General features: G+C 43.2%; 1 protein-coding gene across 2 annotated transcripts in view; it reads left to right on the forward strand.

The window, feature by feature from the left end:
• The window catches only part of MAP2K6 (mitogen-activated protein kinase kinase 6), a 147906-nt gene that overhangs the window by 25111 nt on the left and 100070 nt on the right, over positions 1–22725 (forward strand). Inside the window, exon 1 of one of the 2 annotated variants that reach the window (XM_030923483.1) lies at positions 12652–12755. The exons of the other annotated variant lie outside the window; for it this stretch is intronic. Coding sequence (XP_030779343.1) covers positions 12737–12755 — 19 coding nt within the window. The 5' untranslated portion in view covers positions 12652–12736. Of the gene's footprint in view, positions 1–12651; positions 12756–22725 lie in introns of those variants that run through there. 2 annotated transcript variants of the gene reach the window in all.

The following is a 22725-nucleotide window of genomic DNA, read 5'->3' on the forward strand; positions in this document are numbered from 1 at the left end:
ATTTCCATTTCTGGAATGAGAGAGTTGAAGGTTGGGGAGGTCAAATTGCTTCTCTAGGATGTGTCAGTAAGTTGTGGTGCCAGAGTTTGAACATGTCTTTCTGATCACAGGGACTTGACTTCTCTTTGTTGATATCTTTGCGCTCTGTGCACCTAAAGCCATCTCCTCCACACCACACTCCACCCTGTTCTTCTGTGTGTGCCCTCTTGATTTCTTCCCTTCTTTTTCTAATCATCTTTTCTTTTGGTATTAAGTTTGCCTCCTGAGAACAACGTTCCCTTAGGCCAGCTCCTCTTCTAGCTAAAATAGCTACTTTAGCTACTAAGAATAGGAATAGCATTTCTTGAGCCATTACATTCACACACCAGACACTGTGCTAAATACTGTATAAGCGTTGTCTCATTTAAATTTTATAATAGCTTTACGAGGTTGCTACTATTATTACCATTAAAAAGGGGGGAAACCAAGGCTTGGAAAGGGTAAGAAATTATCCAAGGGCATACAGTTGGAAAGAGGCTGAATAGAGACTTGAACCCTGTTCCCTCCCTCCCTCCCTCCCTCCCTCCCTCCCTCCCTTCCTTCCTTCTTTCCTTCCTCTCTCTCTCTCTTTTTCTTTTTTTCTTTTTTTTTTTTTGAGAGTCTCGCTCTGTTGCCCAGGCTGGAGTGCAGTGGCCGGGTCTCAGCTCACTGCAAGCTCCGCCTCCCGGGTTCACGCCATTCTCCTGCCTCAGCCTCCCGAGTAGCTGGGACTATAGGCGCCTGCCACCTCGTCCGGCTAGTTTTTTGTATTTTTTAGTGGAGACAGGGTTTCACCATGTTAGCCGGGATGGTCTCGATCTCCTGACCTCGTGATCTGCCCGTCTTGGCCTCCCAAAGTGCTGGGATTACAGGCTTGAGCCAATGCGCCCGGCCTCTCTCTCTTCCTTCCTTCCTTCCTTCCTTCCTTCCTTCCTTCCTTCCTTCCTTCCTTCCTTCCTTCCTTCCTTCCTTCCTTCCTCCCTCCCTCCCTCCCTCCCTCCCTCTCTCTCTTTCTTTCTTTCTTTCTCTTTCTTCTTTTTCTTTTTCTTTTTTTTTGAGATGGAGTCTTGCTCTGTCACCCAGGCTGGAGTGCAGTGGCACAATCTCGGCACACTGCAACTTCCACCTCCTTGGTTCAAGTGATTCTACTGCCTCAGCCTCTGGAGTAGCTGGGATTACAGGCACCTACCACCACACCTGGCTAATTTTTGTATTTTAAGTAGAGGCAGGGTTTCATCGTGTTGGCCAGGCTGGTCTCAAACTCCTGACCTTAGGTGATCTGCCTGCCTTGGCCTCACAAAGTCCTGGGATTACAAGCGTGAGCCACCACGCCTGGCGTAGACTTGAACCCTCTGTACTTTCTAATGAGTATGCCATGCTTCCGTATCTTTACCTCAGCCTCACCCCTTATAACTCATCTCTTGTGACTTACAGTGGTCTCCTCTGGCTTCTTCCTTTTCAATACCACCCATTCTGTTCTACATCTCACAGTCTGATACCTACTTTCCCTCTACTACTGACATTGCTTTCACAGCTCACCTGTGACTTCTTTTATCATTTCTTCTCACTTTAGAGAACTTCTTTTAGCCATTTTTTTTTAAAGAGTAGATCTACTGGTGAAAAATTCTCAGAGTTGTTCTTTATCTGAAAAGTTCTTGATTTTTCCTTCATTTCTGAAGGATATTTTCTCTGGATATAGAATTCTGAGTTGACAGTTTTTTTTTTTCCACATGAAAAATGTGCTGAATCCTTCTAGCCTCCATTGCTTCTGATTAGAAATCTATTGTTACTCTACTTTTTTCTCTGATACATAATGCACTATTTCTTTCTGGATACTTTCAATATTCTTTTCTTTAGTTTTCTGGTTATTATGATATGTTTTCATTAAATGTCTTTGAGTTTATCCTATTTGGAGTTTGCATAGCATGAATCCATAGGGGCACATGTGTGAGTGTGTATATATGTGTGGGTGCATGTAATATATACCTTTCTCAAATGTCAACCATTACATTCATGTGTTATGTGACTATAGGTATAGTAAAAATATGGCATTTACTCTTATGGGGCCACCATTGTATATGTAGTCTGTCATTAACTGAAATGTCATGATGTGGGATGTGACTGTATTTTTTTTTTAAATTGTTTAGTCCCTCAATTAACCAATGAAGATTGTATTTCTTTGAATATTTTTCAGCCTCAAATTCTTTCTCTTCTTCTTTTGAGATTTCAGTGACACAGAATGTTATATCTATTGTTATAGCTTCGTATGTCCCTGAAGATGTGTGTGTGTGTGTGTTTTTCTTCTTTTTTCAGGTCTATTTTCTCTTTATTTTTCAAATTGGATAATTTCTATTGGATCTGTCTTCAAGTTTATTGATTCTCTGCTTTGTATCTTCCATTCTGCTCTTGAAACTATCCATTGAGTTTTTATATTTTGGTTGTTGTATTTTTCTAGTTCTAAATTTTCCATTTGGTTCTTCCTTATATATGCAATTTCTTTGCTGAGATGTCCTCTTGTCATTTGTTTCAGGCATATTCAAATGCTTGTTGAAGGATTTTTGTGATGGCTGCCTTAAAATTCTTGTCAGGTAATTCTCACTTCTGTGTCATTTCAATGTTGATCGTTTTTCTTATTCAGTTTGAGATGTTCTTATTTCTTGGTATGACAAGTGACTTTTGATTGAAATCTGGACATTTTGTGATATCTGATTCTTACTTAATTCTTATGATTCTTACCTAAACCTTATGATTTAGAAGATCTCCTCCGACACTACCCTGGTGGGTGAAACGGAATGCTCCCTCCTTACTGCCAGGTGGGTGCAGACATTTAGATTCTCCACGGGGCCTCTGTTGCCACCTGGAGAGAAGGTTCTCCCTATTACTGATAGGTGGACGTGCCTCAGCCTTCCCCTAGGCCTCCACTGACAGTTCCCTGGCTGGGAGGGAGAAAGATACTTCGTTACTACTCCCCACCTGACGTCCACTGATGCTATAGAGAGGGTGGTTTTGCTACCACTGAACGGTGGTAGAGGTCTTGGTTTTTAACTAGGTCTTATTTGACACTCCCCCTGTGGGTTGAGGAAGTAAATTTGTTCTGGACATTTTCTTCTATTTGTGCTATCTGTACTTATTGAAAATCCATTTAGTTACCTTTTTATAAACACAGTGCTATTTTTACTTTCCTGTTAGTTTGATTATTCCTTCTGTTACCTCTTGGCTCCTTCTTCATCTTCTACCTCCCAAATGTGGACCCTTCACAGAATGGCTTTTCTCTTGAGGTATACTGTTCCTCCAAGAGCACTTCACTGTTTCCGGACCTCTGGGTTTTACCTCTTATCATGGCAACTTCCAGATCTTGCTCCCTAGATCTTGCCTCTCCTTGGATCCTTAATCCTGATGGTCTCCCTTCTTGAAAGACACTTCTGACTTCATCTGCCACCACTTCATACTTGATAACTATAACAAAAAATTCAGTTGTTTTGCTTTCTTCATCCCAATTTTGTTTCCTTCTCAATTTCCCAAACTCTGTCCATAATAACATTATTTTCATAAGCCTGTGGACATTAAAACATCTGGTTTCTTTCTTTTCATTCACAATATATATCACACAATGAACCACAGGGATGGAAGGTGGAAATCCCAAAAGTAACCAAATTTCAGTTCACTGGTACAGAAAGACAAACTAGTTCCCTTTGTCCCTTTGTCTTTCAACATGCATTACCTAAGGTGTGTATTTAGGGCAAAAAGCACAAGTTAAATCTGGTTCTGCCAATTGTAAGCTGTGTAACCTTGAATACTTGACTTAACTTCAGTAATCTCAGTTTCCCCATCTGTAGTGTGGGCATGATGATAATAGCAACTGCAGAGGTCTGATTCAAGGATGAAATAAGATTATTTATGTGTAATACCTAAACATATCTGGCATCTAATAGAGAGTCAATAATTATAGCTCTTGGTCTTCTATTAATATAAACCGGTATTCTTCATCCTATTGCTCAGTCCCAAACCCCCAAATTTTCCTGCTTGATTTTCCAAGGTGTTTTATTGACTCTTCCCACCCAGACCATCCAGTTTGTATTCAGCTTATTTGTCACACCCTAACATGCATTCTTTCCTCTAGTCAACCTCTTATCTTTATTTACCTTGAATTTATTGTACCTCTCTCATACCTTATGTTTATTCTTAGAAGGACTGTCCCCCCTCCTTCCCCTTCAGATCCCATCCATGCATTTGTCAGGCCTCAGCACAAGTGCTAGAGTCTTCTGTGGCTGTTCCCTCCTGTCCTGATCTCTTCCTCTGTGAACTTCCTTTGAACTTGGAGTAACCAAGCCATAGACAATGGCAGTGTAAGGCGCCATGGAGGCTATGTAGTTCTTCCCATTTGGCCAGGTTACAAGCTTCAGGAAGGGGATCCAGCCTGTGTGTGGTAGTGTTAGACCCTGCCCTCTCTACGTCATGTAAACTATTCTCTGAATCCTGTACACTTCGTTGTATTATTGATCATCCAGTTGATAAAAATCTGAGCGCTTATTCTATGGTAGTTCTCTGAGGTAGTTACTGAAGAAAGAAAGATGGGTAAGGACCAGTTTTATGTACGTGCATAAAATTTGCACCCTAGGTGCCGCACTTGTCTTACCCTAATCCTTGCCGTGGCAAGACTTTCACTTGTCTTAGGAGCTCATCACTGGGGTTTAGGGTAAAGGGGTTGACTGACACTCTCAAAACTGAGGAAAGCACAGTGGAGATTCCGACAACACAGAAGTAGTGATGAGTTGGTAGCGGGGGAAGGTGGAATGACGAAAGATTCACAAAGGAAGGCCTGTTTTAGCTGTATCTTGAAGGATAAGAGTTCTCCAGAAAGAGGAATGCATTTTAGTCACAGCGATGAGCCTGGGAAAAGCAAAGGAGGCATAAACATGTCCTGTGTGGGATATCAGTTTGTTGCTACAACTGGGATGTGTCTGGGTGTGTTGTCCTTAGGATACTGAAGGACGAGAGGTGATGAAGGGAATGACCTAAACTAGATTTTTAAAGATTATTTTACTAAAATGTCCATGCTCTTCTTCTAACATCCCATTCTGCTTCCATATAAAAGGTCTGAGTAGGGTTGCTCCTAAAATATTTTAGATGATCTAATCCCCTAGGTTTGTCTTTCTGTACCATTGCACTACAATTTGGTTACTTTTGGGATTTCCCCCTTTCATCCTTGTGGTTCACGGTGTGATAAATATTGTGAATAGAAAGGGTGAATGGAGTCAGGAGGTTTAGTGGCACCTCACTTGGGGGTTTTAGGATACAGCGGGGTACTCTGCTGGTCCTGGTTGATTTCTTGGCCTTGAGGATGATTTCTGGGTCAGTGAGTTTTTTGTTAAAAGAAATGGATTCTTGCCGATTTTGGCAAGGAAAAGAATCCATCAAAAGAATTTGGGGTAGCTCACTTCACAGGGCCAGAGAACTAGAATCAGAGGCAATACAGCTGGAGTGAAGCCCCGAAACATATCGAAGGAAGGGGTCTGGTGCAATATACTACAGCTACCACCAGTTCAACAAAACTGCTGCCAATAAAGCCTCCCCAACTGGGTGGAGCTGCTGCTATCATTGTCAAGTCCTGAAATGGATCCTTTGCACTCCCTCCATATCTGCATCACTGGGGACTGATTCTGAGGTTGCAGTGGTTGCCTAGGGCCCACACTTTAGCTGCAGTGAATGCTGGGAGATGAGTATTGAGCACTTTTAGCTTCTATAAGGGATGACAGACTCTGCCTCAAGAGGTGGAAGAGTCACCAAACACAGAAGGGAATGAAGATGGCAAATGCATGACAAACATCCACTGAACTCTCCAAGTTGGCTATTGCACTTGCCACTAACTTTCATTCACTGGAGACTTATGGGAAATCCAAAGCACATTTTCTTTTATTTTTATTTTTTGAGACAGAGACTCACTCTTGTCGCCTAGGCTGGAGTGCAGTGGCACGATTTTGGCTCACTGCCACCTCCGCCACCTGGGTTCAAATGATTCTCGTGCCTCAGCCTCCCAAGTAGCTGGGATTACAAGTGTGCACCACCATGCCCGACTGTTTGTATTTTCAGTAGAGATGGCGTTTCACCATGGTGACCAGGCTGGTCTCAAACTCCTGACCTCAGGTGATCTGCCCACCTTGGCCTCCCAAAGTGCTGAGATTACAGGCATGAGCCACCACACCAGCCCCAAGGTACATTTTCATCAGAAAGAAATTTTACCAACTCTGAAGTAGAGGAAGGAAACTTGACTCAGGGAAGTTAAGCAGTGGAGAGAAAACTCTTGGGTCTTAGATTACTTCCTGACCTCAAAAGCAAAAGGGCTGGCTCAGCCTTAGCTAAGTCTGTCTGTCAGTAAGCTAATTCTGGTTCATTTAACAAAAGTGAAATTGTAAATGTGCACAGCACTGCCTTGATTTGTGAACAATTTTCAGAAATCAAAGGTCAAATCATGGATAAATGTTGTTTGGTTCATATTAAAAACTTAACGAAGAAGAATACATTTTTTTTTGTTTTGTTTTGTAGATGGGAAAACTGCATATTTAAAGGAAGTAACTTGTTTTGGGGTTACATGACTACCAGGTGGTGAACCCAAGGCTAGGACCCAATCTCTCCATTTTTTTTTAAATATTCTTCTGATTGAACCATGAGTATTTCCCTATGAGAATTCTCTTTGGGTACAAATGAATTGTTTCTAAAGCCTGCATCATTAAGAATACTAAAAGAGCTCCTGATTTATGTGTAATAATTGGGTTGACGGGACATACACACACACACTAACTTTATTTCTCATTAATAGTTATTTAGATGAGAGATAGGGTGCATTTCTCTAATCTGGCTTGAAAAAGTAAAGCTTGGGGGGAGTGGGGAGGAATGGCATTGGGAGTTATACCTGATGTAAATGACGAGTTGATGGGTGTTGACGAGTTGATGGGTGCAGCACACCAGCATGGCACATGTATACATATGTAACAAACCTGCACGTTGTGCACATGTACCCTAGAACTTAAAGTATACTAAAAATAAAAATAAAAATAAAAGAAAAAGTAAAGCTTGTGCAGGTCTCTTTTTCTTATTTTGAGATATTTATACTATCAGCTTCAGTTTCAAATGTATCAGTCTTAGGTTTAGTTCAAATTTACTTCAATTTATTAAAATATCTATGGAACACTGCCTAAGAAATCAAATGGGTACACATACACCTAAGGAGTTAAGGGCTTTAAGCAAGAAAAGAAGTGCTTATTTTTCACCCTGCAATAAAGGTATTTTGGGTATGCAACATGTTGTTTTACCAGCTGCTACCTTAGTGTTATATTTACTTTTATTACTGCAGTCTCTTCTGGTGATTAATGGATACCGGGATGGGGGAGGGTAGATCTATCATCTGGCCTAACAATATCAAGAATCAAGCCAATAATGGACAGTTTTCCATTAAGCAACAGAACTCTAGCATTCTGCTAGGGAATGGAAACACAATACGAGGATACAGGCTGGATTTACATTAGTCAACAAGGTTTTTGAGTGACACACAGGAAGCCTAAGCTATACTAAATGTTAAGAGATTGAATTGCTGGATTAAGAATCATGTTACTCAGGCTAAATCAGAAGTAGGAGGACTGGCTGAGCTAAGTCATTTTCTGTACCTCAGTTTCTCCACCGGCGTTGATAGATATTTACTGGATTCCAGCGCTCTCGTGTGTATCAGTTCATTGCTCCTTCACTACTAACCTATGAAGTATGTGTTGCTTCTTCCTTTCACAGGTGAGGAAACCAAAGATCAGGGAGGTTGAGTAATTTTCTCTGAAGTCACAGAAGTAGTTCATGGCTGAGTTGGGATGCCAACTTCGATCAGGGGCACTCGAGAGCCACTCAGTCTCATTGCTTCTGCTTACCCTGCCTTTTGGGTATCATTTGAGTACCCCCCACAGACACCAAAGTACATGCATGAACGCCTCCTCCACCCTTTTACAATTGTTGTGCTTTGAGCTTATTGCAGAATGGGTACTTGAAAACACAATTGCTGGACTTAAGAATAAGTTTTGTTTGTTTTTTTTTCTTTAAAGGTATTGAATTATGCAATTATTTGAAGTGGTCATTCATTGGATATTTGTAACAGGTTTGATGTTGTGGGTGATTTATATAACTTTGTATTTTATTATAACCTTTGTTTCTTTTTTTTTTTTCTTTTCTTTTCTTTTTTTTTCTTGAGACAGAGTTTCACTCTTGTTGCCCAGGCTGGAGTGCAATGGCATGATCTCAGCTCACTGCAACTTCCACCTCCCAGGTTCAAGTAATTCTCCTGCCTCAGCCTCCCTAGTAGCTGGGATTACAGGCGTGTGCTGCCATGCCTGGCTAATTTTTTTGTATTTTTAGTAGAGACAGGGTTTCACTGTGTTGGCCAGGCTGGTTTTGAACTCCTGACCTCAGGTGGTCCACCCGCCTCGGCCTCCCAAAGTGTTGGGATTACAGGCGTGAGCCACCATCCCCAGCCTAACCTTTGTTTCTTACATACGAAATAGTTTCTTGTAGAAGTAGGTTTTGGGAATTGGATTTTTTTATTTCATTTTTATATTTTTGAGATGGAGTCTTGCTCTGTCGCCCAGATTGGAGTGCAGTGGCATGATCTCAGTTTACTGCAACCTCTGCCTCCCAGGTTCAAGTGATTCTCCAGCCTCAGCCTCCCGAGTAGCTGGAATTACAGGCATCCGCCACAATGCCTCGCTAATTTTTGTGTTTTTAGCAGAGACAGGGTTTCACCATGTTGACTAGGCTGGCGTTGAACTCCTGACCTCAAGTGATCTGCCCATCTTGGCCTCCCAAAGTGCTGGGATTATAGGCGTGAGCCACCGTGCCCGGCTAGGAATTGGAATTTGATGATTGCATGGAAGGCATTTGAGTAAAAGGCACTGGAGGAGGAAGGAGATGAAGAAAGAAAGAAATAGAGCAATGGCTTAGTTTGGGCTATTGGGGTATTCAGAAGGGTGAGCGTTAGTGGACCAGGGAAGAGACAGTTAATGAAGGTGTACTAGGAGTGAGCAGGAGCTGAGGGACACTTATTCCTAGCGGGGAGCCTGTGCTAGGGAGACTTGCTAAAGGAGAGACTGGGCTGAGTACAGGCGAGTGCAGAACTGCCAGACTGTTGAGGTCAGTTGGCAAACAGGGCTGTTTCAACCCGAAATTGAGAGGCTGCATCTGGAACACAGCAGAAAGAGGACTGAGCCACTCTTGGGGTAGAGATGAAGGGAAGTAAGCCCGTTAGCCTGGGACTGAAACAGGGAGGCATCTTTAAATGCTTCGTCTGTTAATAAACCCTGACAAACTCACCTAAATATTGTTACAGCGTTTCCCTAATTTGTCTTGTTGTTTCAAATTTATATCCCCAGGATTCCTTACCCCACTAGCAATGGCTCAATTATCTAGCCCTGTAGGGAAATATTGTAATGTTTTTTTTTTTTTTCAAATTCAAGTTTAGCTTTCTGAGTGCAGAGGCCTAATTTGACTGTTTTTCACTGGACTCTTTCTAAAACATCACTGTCTTTTTTTTCTTGTCACGTAAATGTAGTCTAACTTTTTATTTAGGAAACACAATCATTTTGCTGGTCTGCAGTGCATGGAGAGCCCATTAAAGGTTGCTAAGGTGTAGACCTTTCTGTTCCCAGTCCGAGTTGGAGGTCTGTGGTTCCCCCATTGCTGTCTTGTTGCTTGCTGCCGAGTCTGCCCATCACTGCCCTGGCCTCACTCCCAGTTGCAGCCGACTCTGGCCAAGGCTCTTTTCATTCTCCATTGTATTTTCTTTCTGCTTTTTTTCTCAGCCACATCTCCACTCTTGACCCCCTGTGGCTCACTCTTTTAGCCATCCCCAGGTAATGAGAAGGCTCCTTCTCCCTGATCAGTGAACTGATTGTTTGCAGGGCCGGATGTCCTCCTGCTGCTTTAACTCATCCTGGCATTTTGCAGCATTGCTCAGAGGATTTGTCTTCATTGCTGGAGGTGGAGTTGCCTTTCCTTTTTCGCCTCTCTTTTCTTCTGTCCTTGGGATTCATGGCATTTCCACACGCTGAAGTTGTTAGAAATAAAGACTTCCTTGACAACGGAGGTGTTAGTAGGTGTAGGGCTGGTTGGGTGTAGCTGTTGCAGGTGATCAGCCATGTGTGGTGTGCCAAGGTTAAGGGCAAAGGCCGGCACTCCCGGATTATGGTCTTTGAAAGGGATACTGCCTATCTTTCGATGACAGTGGTGAAAAGTTGTAAAGAAGCCTGTTTTTCTCTTTCTTTTAGCATTTAGGAAGGGCATGGATTTTGGAGCCAGGCTACCTGGGTTCAAATCCCTGCTCTTCCACTTACTAGCTGTGTAGTCTTAGGCAAATTACTTAACATCTCTGTTTTTTAATCTGTAAAATGGGGATGATACTGGTATCAAGGACATAGAGTTAATACAAGTATTATAGGTTATGTAATATACATCATATAAATGTTACATATAATATATAGTACATAAACTATACATAGATAGTTAATATATGTAGAAGCTTTAAAAGAAGAAGTGGTATACAGCAAGCGGGTGCTGTGGAGGAGTTTACTGTTATTTTTCTTTGTTTTGCAGAAGTTTTTTTGGATGGGGAGGTATATTTGAGTTAAAAGCAGGGACGATTATTATGCCTCAGAGTCCTCTGAGGTCTTAGTTGTCATTTCTATCTTTATGTATGTATGTATGTATTTAGAGATGGAGTCTCACTCTGTCACCCAGGCTGGAGTGCAGTGGCACAATCTTGGCTCACTGCAACCTCCGCCTCCCAGGTTCGAGTGATTCTCCTGTGTCAGCTTTCCAAGTAGCTGGGACTACAGGTGTGCACTACCACACCTGGCTAATTTTTTTTTTTTTAAAATAGTTGTAGTAGAGACAGTGTTTCACCATGTGGGCCAGGCTGGTCTCGAACTCCTGACCTCAGGTGATCCATCTGCCTCAGCCTGCCAAAGTGCTGGGATTGCAGGCCTGAGCCACCACACCTGGTCTTTCTATTCTTATTTTAAAGATACAGCATTTTACAAGCAGTAGGCACTGCATGAGTGCATGTAGTTTGATTTAAAAATGAATCACAGTAAAGTACTTGACTCTGAGTCTGAGGCAGTAGCATCCGAAAAGGTTGGTCTTCAAGTTGCCTGGCCAGGAGGTAACCAGATGGTGCACCTGCACCCTCCCCTTGGACCAGCAAAAATTGCTCCTGTTTCCACAAGTGCTTTTTAGCTTGATGCAGAGACTCTTGGTTTTGGGATGAAGCCTTAGAGGTCATATGCCCTGTCCCAGCCTTCATCCATGCTTTGCCTCTCTGAAACATTCTGGAAGTAGGAGGTGGGAGGTCAAACTTATGATTCACATTTGGGGCAACGGAATGTCTTTTCCTTGAGACATTTTTAAGACTTGTACTTCATGATAAAGTTGAGCTAGGAAGTGGGGCCAGTTTTCTTTTCTTTGCTTTTTTTGTTTTTAGTTTATTCATCAAACACATCTCATGAGTATACTTTTTGCCCGTTACTAAAAATATAAATAAGACCCTGCCCTCAGAGTAGTTACAGTTTAGACAGTAGAGTTTTGCAAACAGAAATATGTAATAAAATATAAGAAGAGCACTATGATAGAAAGTATTTATGACACTTGCAGAGACACAAAAAAGAGGGTTCTGTTTCACCTTTGAATGAAATGGGATGGGTGGAGGTGAATCCTGAAAATGTTTATGGAAGAGATTTTATGTGAGCTGAATCTAGAGCATTGAGTAGGTTTGCATGAGTCAGACAGGGAAAGGCAACATATTCTAGACAGAGAAAACAGCGTGAATAAGGGCACAGAACCTCAGCGCATCCTGGAGGTCTGAGATTTGCAAGAATTTGTCATGGCTGAAGCGAAGGCAAACAATTAGAGTTAACAATAGCGAATGGTCAGGGGCTATCAATGGTGTGCTCAGGCTGGCTTGTCTGACTTATGGAAGCTGGTTATTAAATAGCCAGTCATTTTGCAAGCCGGTTGCAAGCCGGTGGTAGCTGGAGATCAACAGTGGTGGAAATATTTGCACCATGGAAATCAGCCAGTGCTACATATTAGGGCCTTCTCTCCCCATCCCACAAACCAAAGAGCTGCTTTAGCAGCAGATCACTGATTGTGACCTCTTGTATGCGACTCCAGAATTTATTATAGGACTCTTCAGTGCAGGCGATGAGAAGTGAATGTGGAAATGTTGGCAGGGAAGAAACATGGGCAGGTTTGTAATCTAGAAAGACAGCTCTGTATTTTTGGTCTTGCCCTTCAGGAAAGAGGCCCAAGAGGGAGATTTGCATGCAGGAAATTTACTGGGGAGTGTTCTTGGGACCAGCATTCGAGGGGACGCTAACAAAGCAGGTTTGGGCACAAGGAAGAGTCGAATGAGGAACCAGCTGTAACAGATTCCCCTGGTCCCACGGGGAAGCTTTGGAGGTAGAGTGGCTCTACCCAGAAAGGCAGGGAGGTCAGGCCTTTATACCCCTGTGCTGAGCATGACTGGATACAGGCTGCCCCTGCAGAAGGGCACATAACCATAGTGAAGTGGTTCTCTTTCCCCGAGGGCAGTTCCTGGAGAAGACTCAGCAACTAGAGAAGAGAGTGCCTCAGGCTGAAGGTGATTCTGGTGGTGCACTCCAGCGTCCACTGCACGCTGCTGGCAGTTTGGAGAATGTATGAGATCCCTGGAGGTGGGTGGCAAGGAGGCGGTTGGGAGTGTATTGTAATAGTCCATGTTGAAGATAATGAAGGCCTGAGCTGAAGTAGCAGCGGTGGGGATGGAGGCAGTAGGAATGTGGCAACAAGGGTGTAGGTAGAGTCTATGGACAAGTTCCCCTAACGCAGTGCTTCTCAACTGAGGGTGAGAGGTTGCCCCTAGCGTACATTTACAACATCTGGAAGCAGTTTCGGTTTTCATGACTGGGGTGAGGGGAGGAGTTACTGGCATCTAGTATGTACAGGCTGGGGATGCTACTGAGTATTTTATACTGCACAGGACCGTCCCCACAATAAGAATGGGCAAGCCCGGCCGGGCGCGGTGGCTCAAGCCTGTAATCCCAGCACTTTGGGAGGCCGAGACGGGCGGATCACGAGGTCAGGAGATCGAGACCATCCTGGCTAACACGGTGAAACCCCGTCTCTACTAAAAATACAAAAAAGCTAGCCGGGCGAGGTGGCGGGCGCCTGTAGTCCCAGCTACTCCGGAGGCTGAGACAGGAGAATGGCGTAAACCCGGGAGGCGGAGCTTGCAGTGAGCTGAGATCTGGCCACTGCACTCCAGTCCGGGCCACAGAGCTAGACTCCGCCTCAAAAAAAAAAAAAAAAAAAAAAAAAGAATGGGCAAGCCCAAAATGTCAGTAGTACTGAATTTGACACATTCTGCCCTAATAATATTAGGAGTAAGGGAAAGGAAGTGTGTAAGATGCCTACCTTCTCTGTTCCTGCCTTGGATGTCTGAGTATTGAATCCACAATTCATTACCAGATAGCTAAAGGGAATATAATAATTTAGAGAAGAGAAGAGCTTTCATTTTGTAAGCAAATGCATATCACATTGTTTTTAAAGCCCTACCTGCCTCATAGGAAAATTTCAAGAAATCTAGATAGCAGTAGATTCACATGTCTTTCCTACTGTCTTCCTTCCAGAAGATTAAAGTGGAGTTTCATTTCTATTTAAAAACGCAGAGATAGATGTAGGTGAAAGCAAGCAAATAATAAGACAGATGAGCGGCTCTTACAATAGCCTCTGTTTTTTGCTACTGTGGTAAAAATTTTGCAAAGAAATAGTAGAACTACAGGGATAATTTTAAAATGGATTGTTTAGGTTTTAGCAAAGTAGTAAAGCAGATGATGACAATTAAATTTAATTAGGCAAAAGCAGAAGTTGATTAGGGTGGTAAGAATTTAGGTCGTACCAAAGCATAATATAAAATGTCTTTGTTTGCGTCTTAACATTGGCATATCCAATTATAGTCAGTTGATGATGACTTTGGTGGTGTCTTTCATTTGGCCGAAAGCTGGTTATTGCATAGAGTGACAGCCTCAACCAGGTGCTCTGCGATGTCCCTGTCATAGCCAAGAAGCCAACACCAATTAAGCGTTGGGACGAAGTGACTCATGGAGACACTTTGCCTTTTGCTGGGAATTACCTCATGACACAGAGCAGGAGTTTGGCAGGAATAGGAGTGCAGATTTCTGGGATAGGCACTAGTGGGAGGAGAATAAAAGGGGGATGCATTAATTCCTGGTATGACAAACTACATGATAGAACTAGAGCAGTGGTCTGAAAACTTTTTCTGTGAAAGGCCACACAGTGAATATTTAAAAATTTGCAGGCCATATAGTCTCTGTGGTAACTCGACTGCTGTGAAGGCAGGAAGATGACAGGCAAATGAATCCAAGTGCTGTATTCCAATAAAACTTTATTTACCAAAAGAGGTGGCGGGCCAGATTTTGCCCTTGGGCAGTAGCTTGCTGTTAGGTGTACTTGAAAAAATGATTTTGCTGCACTGTTTAAGGCAGGTGTGTATATGGAGATGTGGGTTCAACGGTAAGATTGATGATTAAGGGGGTCAGACACATGCATTTTCTGTCCTTTATTTTGGCCTCTTTCTCCTGGTCACCTCTCTCCTTTTAAGTAATTTAGAATGCGTATGTATGCATATATGTGAATTGCTTTTTGATTGATAATTAATTTTCTGTTCTTTTTTTGGAAGTCTTGAATGGTAGGAGAAACCTTTTCTAGTCCTCTCTTTTAACCTTTTGTAAATGCAATTTAGCAATTTTTCTCTTGGGTGTAGTTCTTAGTTACATTTTCTTCTACTTACCACTGACCTTGGGTGTAAATTAGAATCACCTGGGAAACTTTTAGCCGTCTCAGTGCCCAGGCTGAGTTTGGTACAATTAATCAGAACTCCAGGGATAGCCCAGGCATCATTATATTTTAAAGCTTCCCGGGAGATTCTAGTGTGCAGCCAAGGCTGAGAATCACTTCCTTGGATTTAAAGAAGAAAGAAAAGGCCTGAACATTTGCTTTAGCTGCTGGAATAAAGAAGGAAATTGACCTGTGTAGGTAACCACTTATGGCCCTCCAGTTATAGCCACAAACATAGGAGTTTTCAGATTTTCAAGGCCACTTTCAGAAAAACGTACTTCCTAGTGACACAGTCAAAAACTCTTTGTTGTGGTTTGGTAGGAGCAATAAAAGAAATACCAGGAAGCTATTGGGATTCAACTGATGTCTCTATTTCTAGCCAGAAGCGCTTCTTCCATCAGTGAGTGTGGTGACAGCCTTTGAGCTTTGTGAAAGCTTCCAGGTTCCAGTGATTAAGCCATTCCTCCTAGAAGCCAGTCTTACCAGAGAAAATGATCAAGGCAGATGTTCCCACTTTGTCCAGAGGGCATAGCCTTCTAACATCATCATGGGTGCATACATAATTGATGATATTTCTTTCTTTCTTTTTTTGAGACCGAGTCTGGCTCTGTTGCCCAGGCTGGAGTGCAGTGGTACGATCTGGGCTTACTGCCACCTCCACCTCCCGGGTTCAAGTGATTCTCCTGCCTCAGCCTCCTGAGTAGCTGGGACTACAGGCGTGCGCCACCATGCCCGGCTAATTTTTGTATTTTATTTTTATTTTTTTAAGTAGAGATGGGGTTTCACTATGTTGGCCAGGCTGGTCTTGAACTCCTGACCTTGTGATCCACCTGCCTCTGCCTCCCAAACTGCTGGGATTACAGGTGTGGGCCACCATGACCGGCCTAATTGATGGTATTTCTTAGAGATAACCTATTTGACTAAACTAAAGGTAATTTATATTATTAAGGCAACACAGGATAATTCAAAAGGTAAATTCAAGAACTGCTAGATAAAAAAATGTGGAAATTCATTTGAAGATATAGATATGGGTATAATATTTTGCAAGTAGGAACATTTTAAAGGGATCTTATGGCATTTTGCTTGCAAACATCGTTCTTTTCATTTTACAAACAGAAAGTCTAATCTTATGACACTGAATTGCTCAAGCATTTAATAGGCTAAATTTCAAAGACTTAGTGCTTTCTTTCCTAAGCAAGAGTTAGAGAGTCATTATTATGATTATGATTATGATTATTATTATTATGGTTTTTTGGTGGAGGGGAGGTAAAGGTACAATGTTCTGAAGAATTTTCCAGCTAGGAGCAAACTATTTTTAATGCCTATTACAACTTCTCAAGCTCCGTTATATTGGAGATATGAGAGTTGCTTCATTTAGTGAGGGATAATGGAAGGAGATTAGGATTCTGTCCACTGCATGTAAACAAATACCCAACAAAAGTGGTTGCAACAATAGGGATTTATTACACCCTTTATGAAGATAACTGGATTTATGCTGTTCCAGGGCTGGTTCATTCAGTGGTTTAGCCATGCCCTGGTGAGGGATGGTATCCCTGCAATTCCTGATTACCTGACTTTTTCTTTCTGGTCACAGAAGGGCTACTGTAGCTCTAAATATCATGATGTAATATGACAACATCAAAAGGCAGGAAGAGAGGACAGTATTTCTCCCCTGGGTCTCATTATTTTTAATCAGGAAGGACAATCTTTTCAGGAGCTCCCAGCCGACTTTCTCTTAGGTTTCAAACCTGGAGCCCGAAGCTATGTCACTTTTTCATTCTCAAACCTGTCCTGTCAAAGGGGGGCATTATGGTTGGTATAAACTAGGGGTTAGCAAACTTTTTCTACAAACGACGAGATGGTGGGTATTTGAGGTGTTGTGGGCCACATATGGTCTCGGCATTTTCTTGTTTGTTCTTTTTTCCCCCCCTTAATCCTGTAAAAAATACAAAAATCATGTTTTGGAACTTAAGTTCTAAAAAGCAATTTGTTTAGTTATAGCATAACAACCCTACAGATATGCCTGGGACTGAGTGGGTTCCTGGATTTTCAGTTTGTTTGTTTGTTTGTTTTTGAGATGGAGTTTTGCTCTTGTTGCCCGGGTTCAAGTGATTCTCCTGCCTCAGCCTCCCGAGTAGCTGGGATTACAGGCACATGCCTAGACACCTGGCTAATTTTTGTATTTTTAACAGAGACGTGGTTTCACCATGTTGGCCAGGTCTCGAACTCCTGACCTCAGTAAATCCACCCTCATCGGCCTCCCAAAGTGCTGGGATTACAAGTGTGAGCCACTGCGCCTGGCCTGGACTTTCAGTTTTAAACCCGGAAACATCCAGAGCAAACTGGGTGGAGTTGATCATCCTATTTAGTGGACCTTCTAGGAACCTGGCTGTGGCTGGTCTGGAGGGGTGAGTGCCTATGCTTTGGGCCTCTTTGGCGGAAAATAATACCTATGTCTTGAGATGTCTCTTCTGTTCCATTACAGAGAAGAAACTTGGTTAGGGATGGCCTGGGGTTTGTGTTGAGTCTTATTTCAAAGTAAGGCAATTTTATGTCTTCAGAACTTCAGGAAATCATTGATTCTAGAGATTAGCTTGGATTAACCTTCTCCATTGTAATTATCAGATATTGAAACTCATTAGAGTTTGGTTTACTCAGAGCTACCCAACTGTGACGTTCATAAGGTGGATGGTAATTGGAGGGTGAGGTGTTGTTGCATACAGAGATTTGCTTGACTGGGCCAATGTTTTTCTCAGTGGGATCTAGGCATCTTGGGTGATGTCTGGTCTATGTGATTTTTCCCCACTGGTCTGTTACCACTAAACCCTGTTATTTCTACCCAAAGATGTCTCCCCACCTAGCCTTCCTCCTTCATTCTAGTTAATTGCTTTCTTGTGGGTACCGACCATTTCATGAGTACTCTTACCCCACCTGCCCTTAGAGAGAGACATTTTTCATCACTCTACAAATCACTCCCCTGCACTGCTGCTGAGTATCTTCCTGCAACACATCTGTCCCCACTCTTCTGCTTTGAAGTTGTCCCTGCTGCTTCCTTTGGACACTTCCATTTGACTAATAAATGCCAGCTTCTTAGCTTGGACGCTCTACGTGACCTACTGCTTCACGGCCACTCATATGGAATCCTCTCACAATCCACGTTTTTACATATGCTGTTCCCTTCTCGAACATCTCCTTTCCCTTGTGGTACCATCCTTTCTGACCTAAATCAAATGTCTTCTCTGTGAGACTTCCTCAGCAAGAGTTTCTACCCCAGAGAGACCTCAGCATCTCTCTACAATGGTGGTTTCTTCTGTTGAACGATGCAGCTTGGGATTCAGCAGATCAAGGCATGGCCCCCTGCTAGTCCTTCTAATTACCTTTGTGCATTAATAGGAAGCATTTGAGGAAGGACTCCCACTGCCAGCACCATTACACGATTTTCCCTATCTTATCTGATGCCTGTGGACATGTTTATCCCCCAGGTTGAGTGGCTTTTACCTGGAAATCTTCAGTGTTTGGCCAAATCTTCAGTGTCTGAATAAACAAAGGAGCTCAAGTTGGAATTTTCTCAGGGGATCCTCTTCTTATTAAAGTCTGTCCTTCCCTGAGGGCTTGCTACTCCAAGTATGGTCCCTGGACTTGCAGACCATCAGCCTGGCAGCATCAGGGAGCTTGTTAGAAATGCAGGATTTCAACTGGGTGTGGTGGCTTACACCTGTAATCCCAGCTCTCTGGGAGGCTGAGGCAGGAGGGTCACTTGAGCTAAAAACAAACAAACAAACAAAAATTAGCTGGGCATGATGGCCCGTGCCTGTAGTCTCAGCTGTTGAGGAAGCTGAGGCCGGAGGATTGCTTGAGCCCAGGAGATAGAGGCTATGGTGAGCTATGATCACACTACTCCAGCCTGAGTAACAGAGCAAGACCCTGTCTCAAAAAAAAAAAAAAAAAAAAAAAGCAGGATCTCTAATCCCACCTCAGAGCTGCTGCATCAGGATCTGTATTCTAGTAATGTCTGCAGAAGATTCATGTGCACATTAAAGTTTGGGAAGCACTGCTCTAGGCTGATCTCAAATTATGGCCCATTACTACCTATAATAGAATACCCTAGAATTCAGGGAGTCCTAACAAAATTGCAACTGCCTCTCTTCCTTTCTTCCTTCTGTCCCTCCTTCTTTCTTTCATTTTTTTCTTGGAGTCAGAGTCTTACTCTGTCACCCAGACTGGAGTACATTGGTGCCATCTCGGCTCACTGCAACCTCTGCCTTCTGGGTTCCAGTGATTCTCATGCCTGAGCCTCCCAAGTAGCTGGGATTACAGGTGCCCACCACCACGCCCGGCTAATTTTTGTATTTTTAGTAGAGATGGGGTTTCACCATCTTGGCCAGACTGGTCTCAAACTCCTGTCGTCAAGTGATCTGCCTGCCTCGGCCTTCCAAAGTGCTGGGATTGCAGATGTGAGCCACTGCACCCTGCCGCTCCTTCTTTCTTAAAATGCACATTCGCAGGACCTGCTGTCTGCCTGGGATTCTGCTGAATCAGAATCCCAGTGGGGAGGGCCACTGTATTTTAAACAAATACCTCAGGAGATTCTTATCACCCTGAAGTATAAGGACCACATTCCGGGGCAAATTTTAACTCTTTAGTTGTCTCTGATTTTCCTCAAAACCGTGGACTGAAGATGCTCACCTTCAAAATTAGTGTTAAGTCTGTTGTCGTCTATACCCATCCACCTTTCCAGTTTCCCTGTTGCTGTTAATAGCACTGTCGTTCTCCTGCTCTCCCTAGATTTCCACCTGGCTTTCATTCCCATTATTGAAATACTGTTACCTTGTGCAGTGTCTCCAAGTTTCAGGAAAGAAAAGAAGAAGTTTTTATTAGCATCTGTGGCCTTTTCTAGTAATTGTCCTATTTCTTTGCAGGTGTTACTTTCCTGTCAAGTTCATGGTGTGTCGCCCCTGTCCCCGTTCTCTGTTGTAGTCTGGCTTCTCTTCCCACTTCTCCACCAAAACTCTTCTCTCAGAAGTCACCAGGGACTTCCTTATTTTCAAATTCACTGACCTTTTGGAGTACATTAAAGTAAACCTCTTAGAGGTTGGCAACCTTATAAAAAAAATTTGTATTTGGTTCTAACCTCCTTTGCTGGTGTGCAAAGTTGAACATGAATAGCAACCTCTAAGCCAGAGAGAAATTGGATCTTACTGTGTCTTAACTTGCCAGTCCCCAGGGTAGGAAAGTAGTTGGTCACTGAAAGTTTTTATACTTAAAAACGTGTTTTGCAAATTCAGGTTTACTGTGATTTTTTTTTAACCATTAAGCTAGTTATTTTAATTTCTAATTCCTTTGATTACTGAATTCCTTCAGGCAAATAATTGCCTGTACTTTTCTTGTGATGGTTAATGTTATGTAGTTGATTCTAACTAGAGTTTTCCCTTGTTTTCTGGAATGCACCCATATTCAGAGTAACTAAGTAAGTCATTATCTTCCCTTTGAGAATATGTGAACTAAATCTTTATAATTCAAGGAAAAAAGAAGAACTTAGATTAAAAGGAAATAGAATAAGAAATACATACACTGGGATCACGCCTGTAATCCCAGAACTTTGGGAGACCGAGGTAGGTGGATCATCTGAAGTCAGGAGTTCAAGACCAGCCTGGCCAACATGGTAAAACCCTGTCTCTACTAAAAATACAAAAATTAGCCAGATGTGGTGGCACGTGCCTATAGTCTCAGCTACTTGGGAGGTTGAGGCAGGAGAATCTCTTGAACCCGAAAGGCGGAGGTTGCCGAGATTGCACCACTGCACTCCAGCCCAGGCAACAGCAAGACTCCCTCTCAAAAAAAAAAAAAAAAAGGAAAAAAAGAAATACACAGATTGCAAGGGGTCTTTCCTAAAAAAATGTTTTCTTTCCTTCTCCCTGCTTCCTTCCCTCCCTTCCTCTTTTTCTTCCTTCCTCCCTTTCTTTCGTCTTGCCTTCTGCCTTCCCTTTCTCCCTCCCTTTCTTCTTCCCTTTTACCCTTCTTCCTCCCCACCTTCCTCTTTTTCTTCCTTCCCTCCTTTCCTTCTCCCTGCCTTCCGCCTTCCCTCCATCCCTCCCTCCCTTTCTTCTTTCCTTTTACCCTGCTTCCCTCCTTTCCTCCCTTCATCTTTTCTTTCCTCCTTTCCTTCTTTTTACATATTCATCAGGCACATCCCAAACAGCACATTAGGCTCTGGGATAGAGCAATGAAACAAAAGTGGCGCCTTGCCTTTGAGATGCTTCCAGCTTAGCACGGCACCTGTAGTCCCAGCTATTGGGGAGGCTGAGGCAGGAGAATGGCATGAACCCGGGAGGCGGGGCTTGCAGTGAGCTGAGATCGCGCCACTGCACTCCAGCCTGGGCGACAGAGCAAAACTCCGTCTCAAAAAAAAAAAAAAAAAAAAAAAAAGTTTGCACCATTAGGAAGACAGAGGTAGTTAAGGCTCTGCAGATACATGAGCAAGACTCGGAGGTATGAGATTAGCTGGTGCAGCTGAAGGAGTATTGAGAGATGAGGCTGGGCCAAGCAAGGAGGAACATGTGTTGGGATTTTAATGTGGGAAGTAGCATGAACGTGTGTCTGTGATAGAGGACAGTGGATAGGAGAAATGCAGTCCTCAAAAATGGGAGCTCAGTAAGCAAACCAGTGCAAAAGTCTAGCTAAGACTTGTTAGACCAGGGCACAGTATTTTTTTGTTTTTGTTGGAACAGTGTCCCACTGTGTCACCCTGGAGTGCAGTGGCATGATCATGGCTTACTGCAGCCTTGACCTCTTGGGCTCAAGTGATCCTCCCATCTCAGCCTCCCAAGTAGCTGAAACTACAGGGGTGTGTCCCCACCCTTGGTTAATTTTTGTGTTTTTGTAGAGACAGGGTGTCCCCATGTTACTCAGGCTGGTCTTGAATTCCTGGGCTCGAGCGATCCACCCACCTTAACCTCCCAAGGTGCTGGGATTACAGGCCTGAGCCACCATACCTGGTCCCGGTGCAGTACTAAGAAGTGTCGTAGAGTGGTAGAAACCTGGAGAATAGGTTGCCATGGGTAAGCTGCACAGGGAAAGAATAGGCTGAAGACAGAATCAACTTTTGATCAGGAGGAGTGAAGGAAGAGCTCCTTAGAGAAGTAGGATGTGAAACAGATTCAAAACACTACCCCTTTCTGACTAACAAGAAAGTTCTTTTTCTACTATAAAAAGCATATAGTAAAAGACATGAGTGGTATTCCCCTATTCCTTTGCCTTCTATGGTAACTCATAGCAAATCGACTCCCCTTTCGACATGATAGCTCTTGAAATGATTGAAATGATTTTCCTTAATCTATTCCTCCCTGGTTTATGTACTCCTGGGTGTCCTCACTGCTCTGTATGTGACATGGTTTCTAAACCACTCACCTGCCCTGTGAGCACAGCCAGCAGCACGTGGTCCCGATGCAATGGAAAGAATGAGGGCAGTGACTGGCCCTGTCTTCATCCTTTTCTCCTTCAGCAGAGATTTATTTCTTCCAGTTTCTGCAGCCAACTCTGTGGGAGTTGTTGGGTTGGTGAACTCGAGGGGTGGAATAGACAGCTCTAGGACCACTGAATAGCCTAGCTTTGTTTAGGGGCATGTTTTCCTGACTGTTTATGGTGCCTGACAGGGTCGTTTTTGTTCTGGGGAAAGCTCATTTGATAAAGCAGGCTGCTGAGAAAGCTGTGGGGCTCCACTTTTTCTGGGGATATCTCCAAGGCCCCCCAGAGAGCTGCGATTTAACATCCCGCAGACACCCCTTGCTC

This window comes from Rhinopithecus roxellana, chromosome 19 (assembly GCF_007565055.1).
Source record: "Rhinopithecus roxellana isolate Shanxi Qingling chromosome 19, ASM756505v1, whole genome shotgun sequence".
NCBI lineage: Eukaryota > Metazoa > Chordata > Mammalia > Primates > Cercopithecidae > Rhinopithecus > Rhinopithecus roxellana.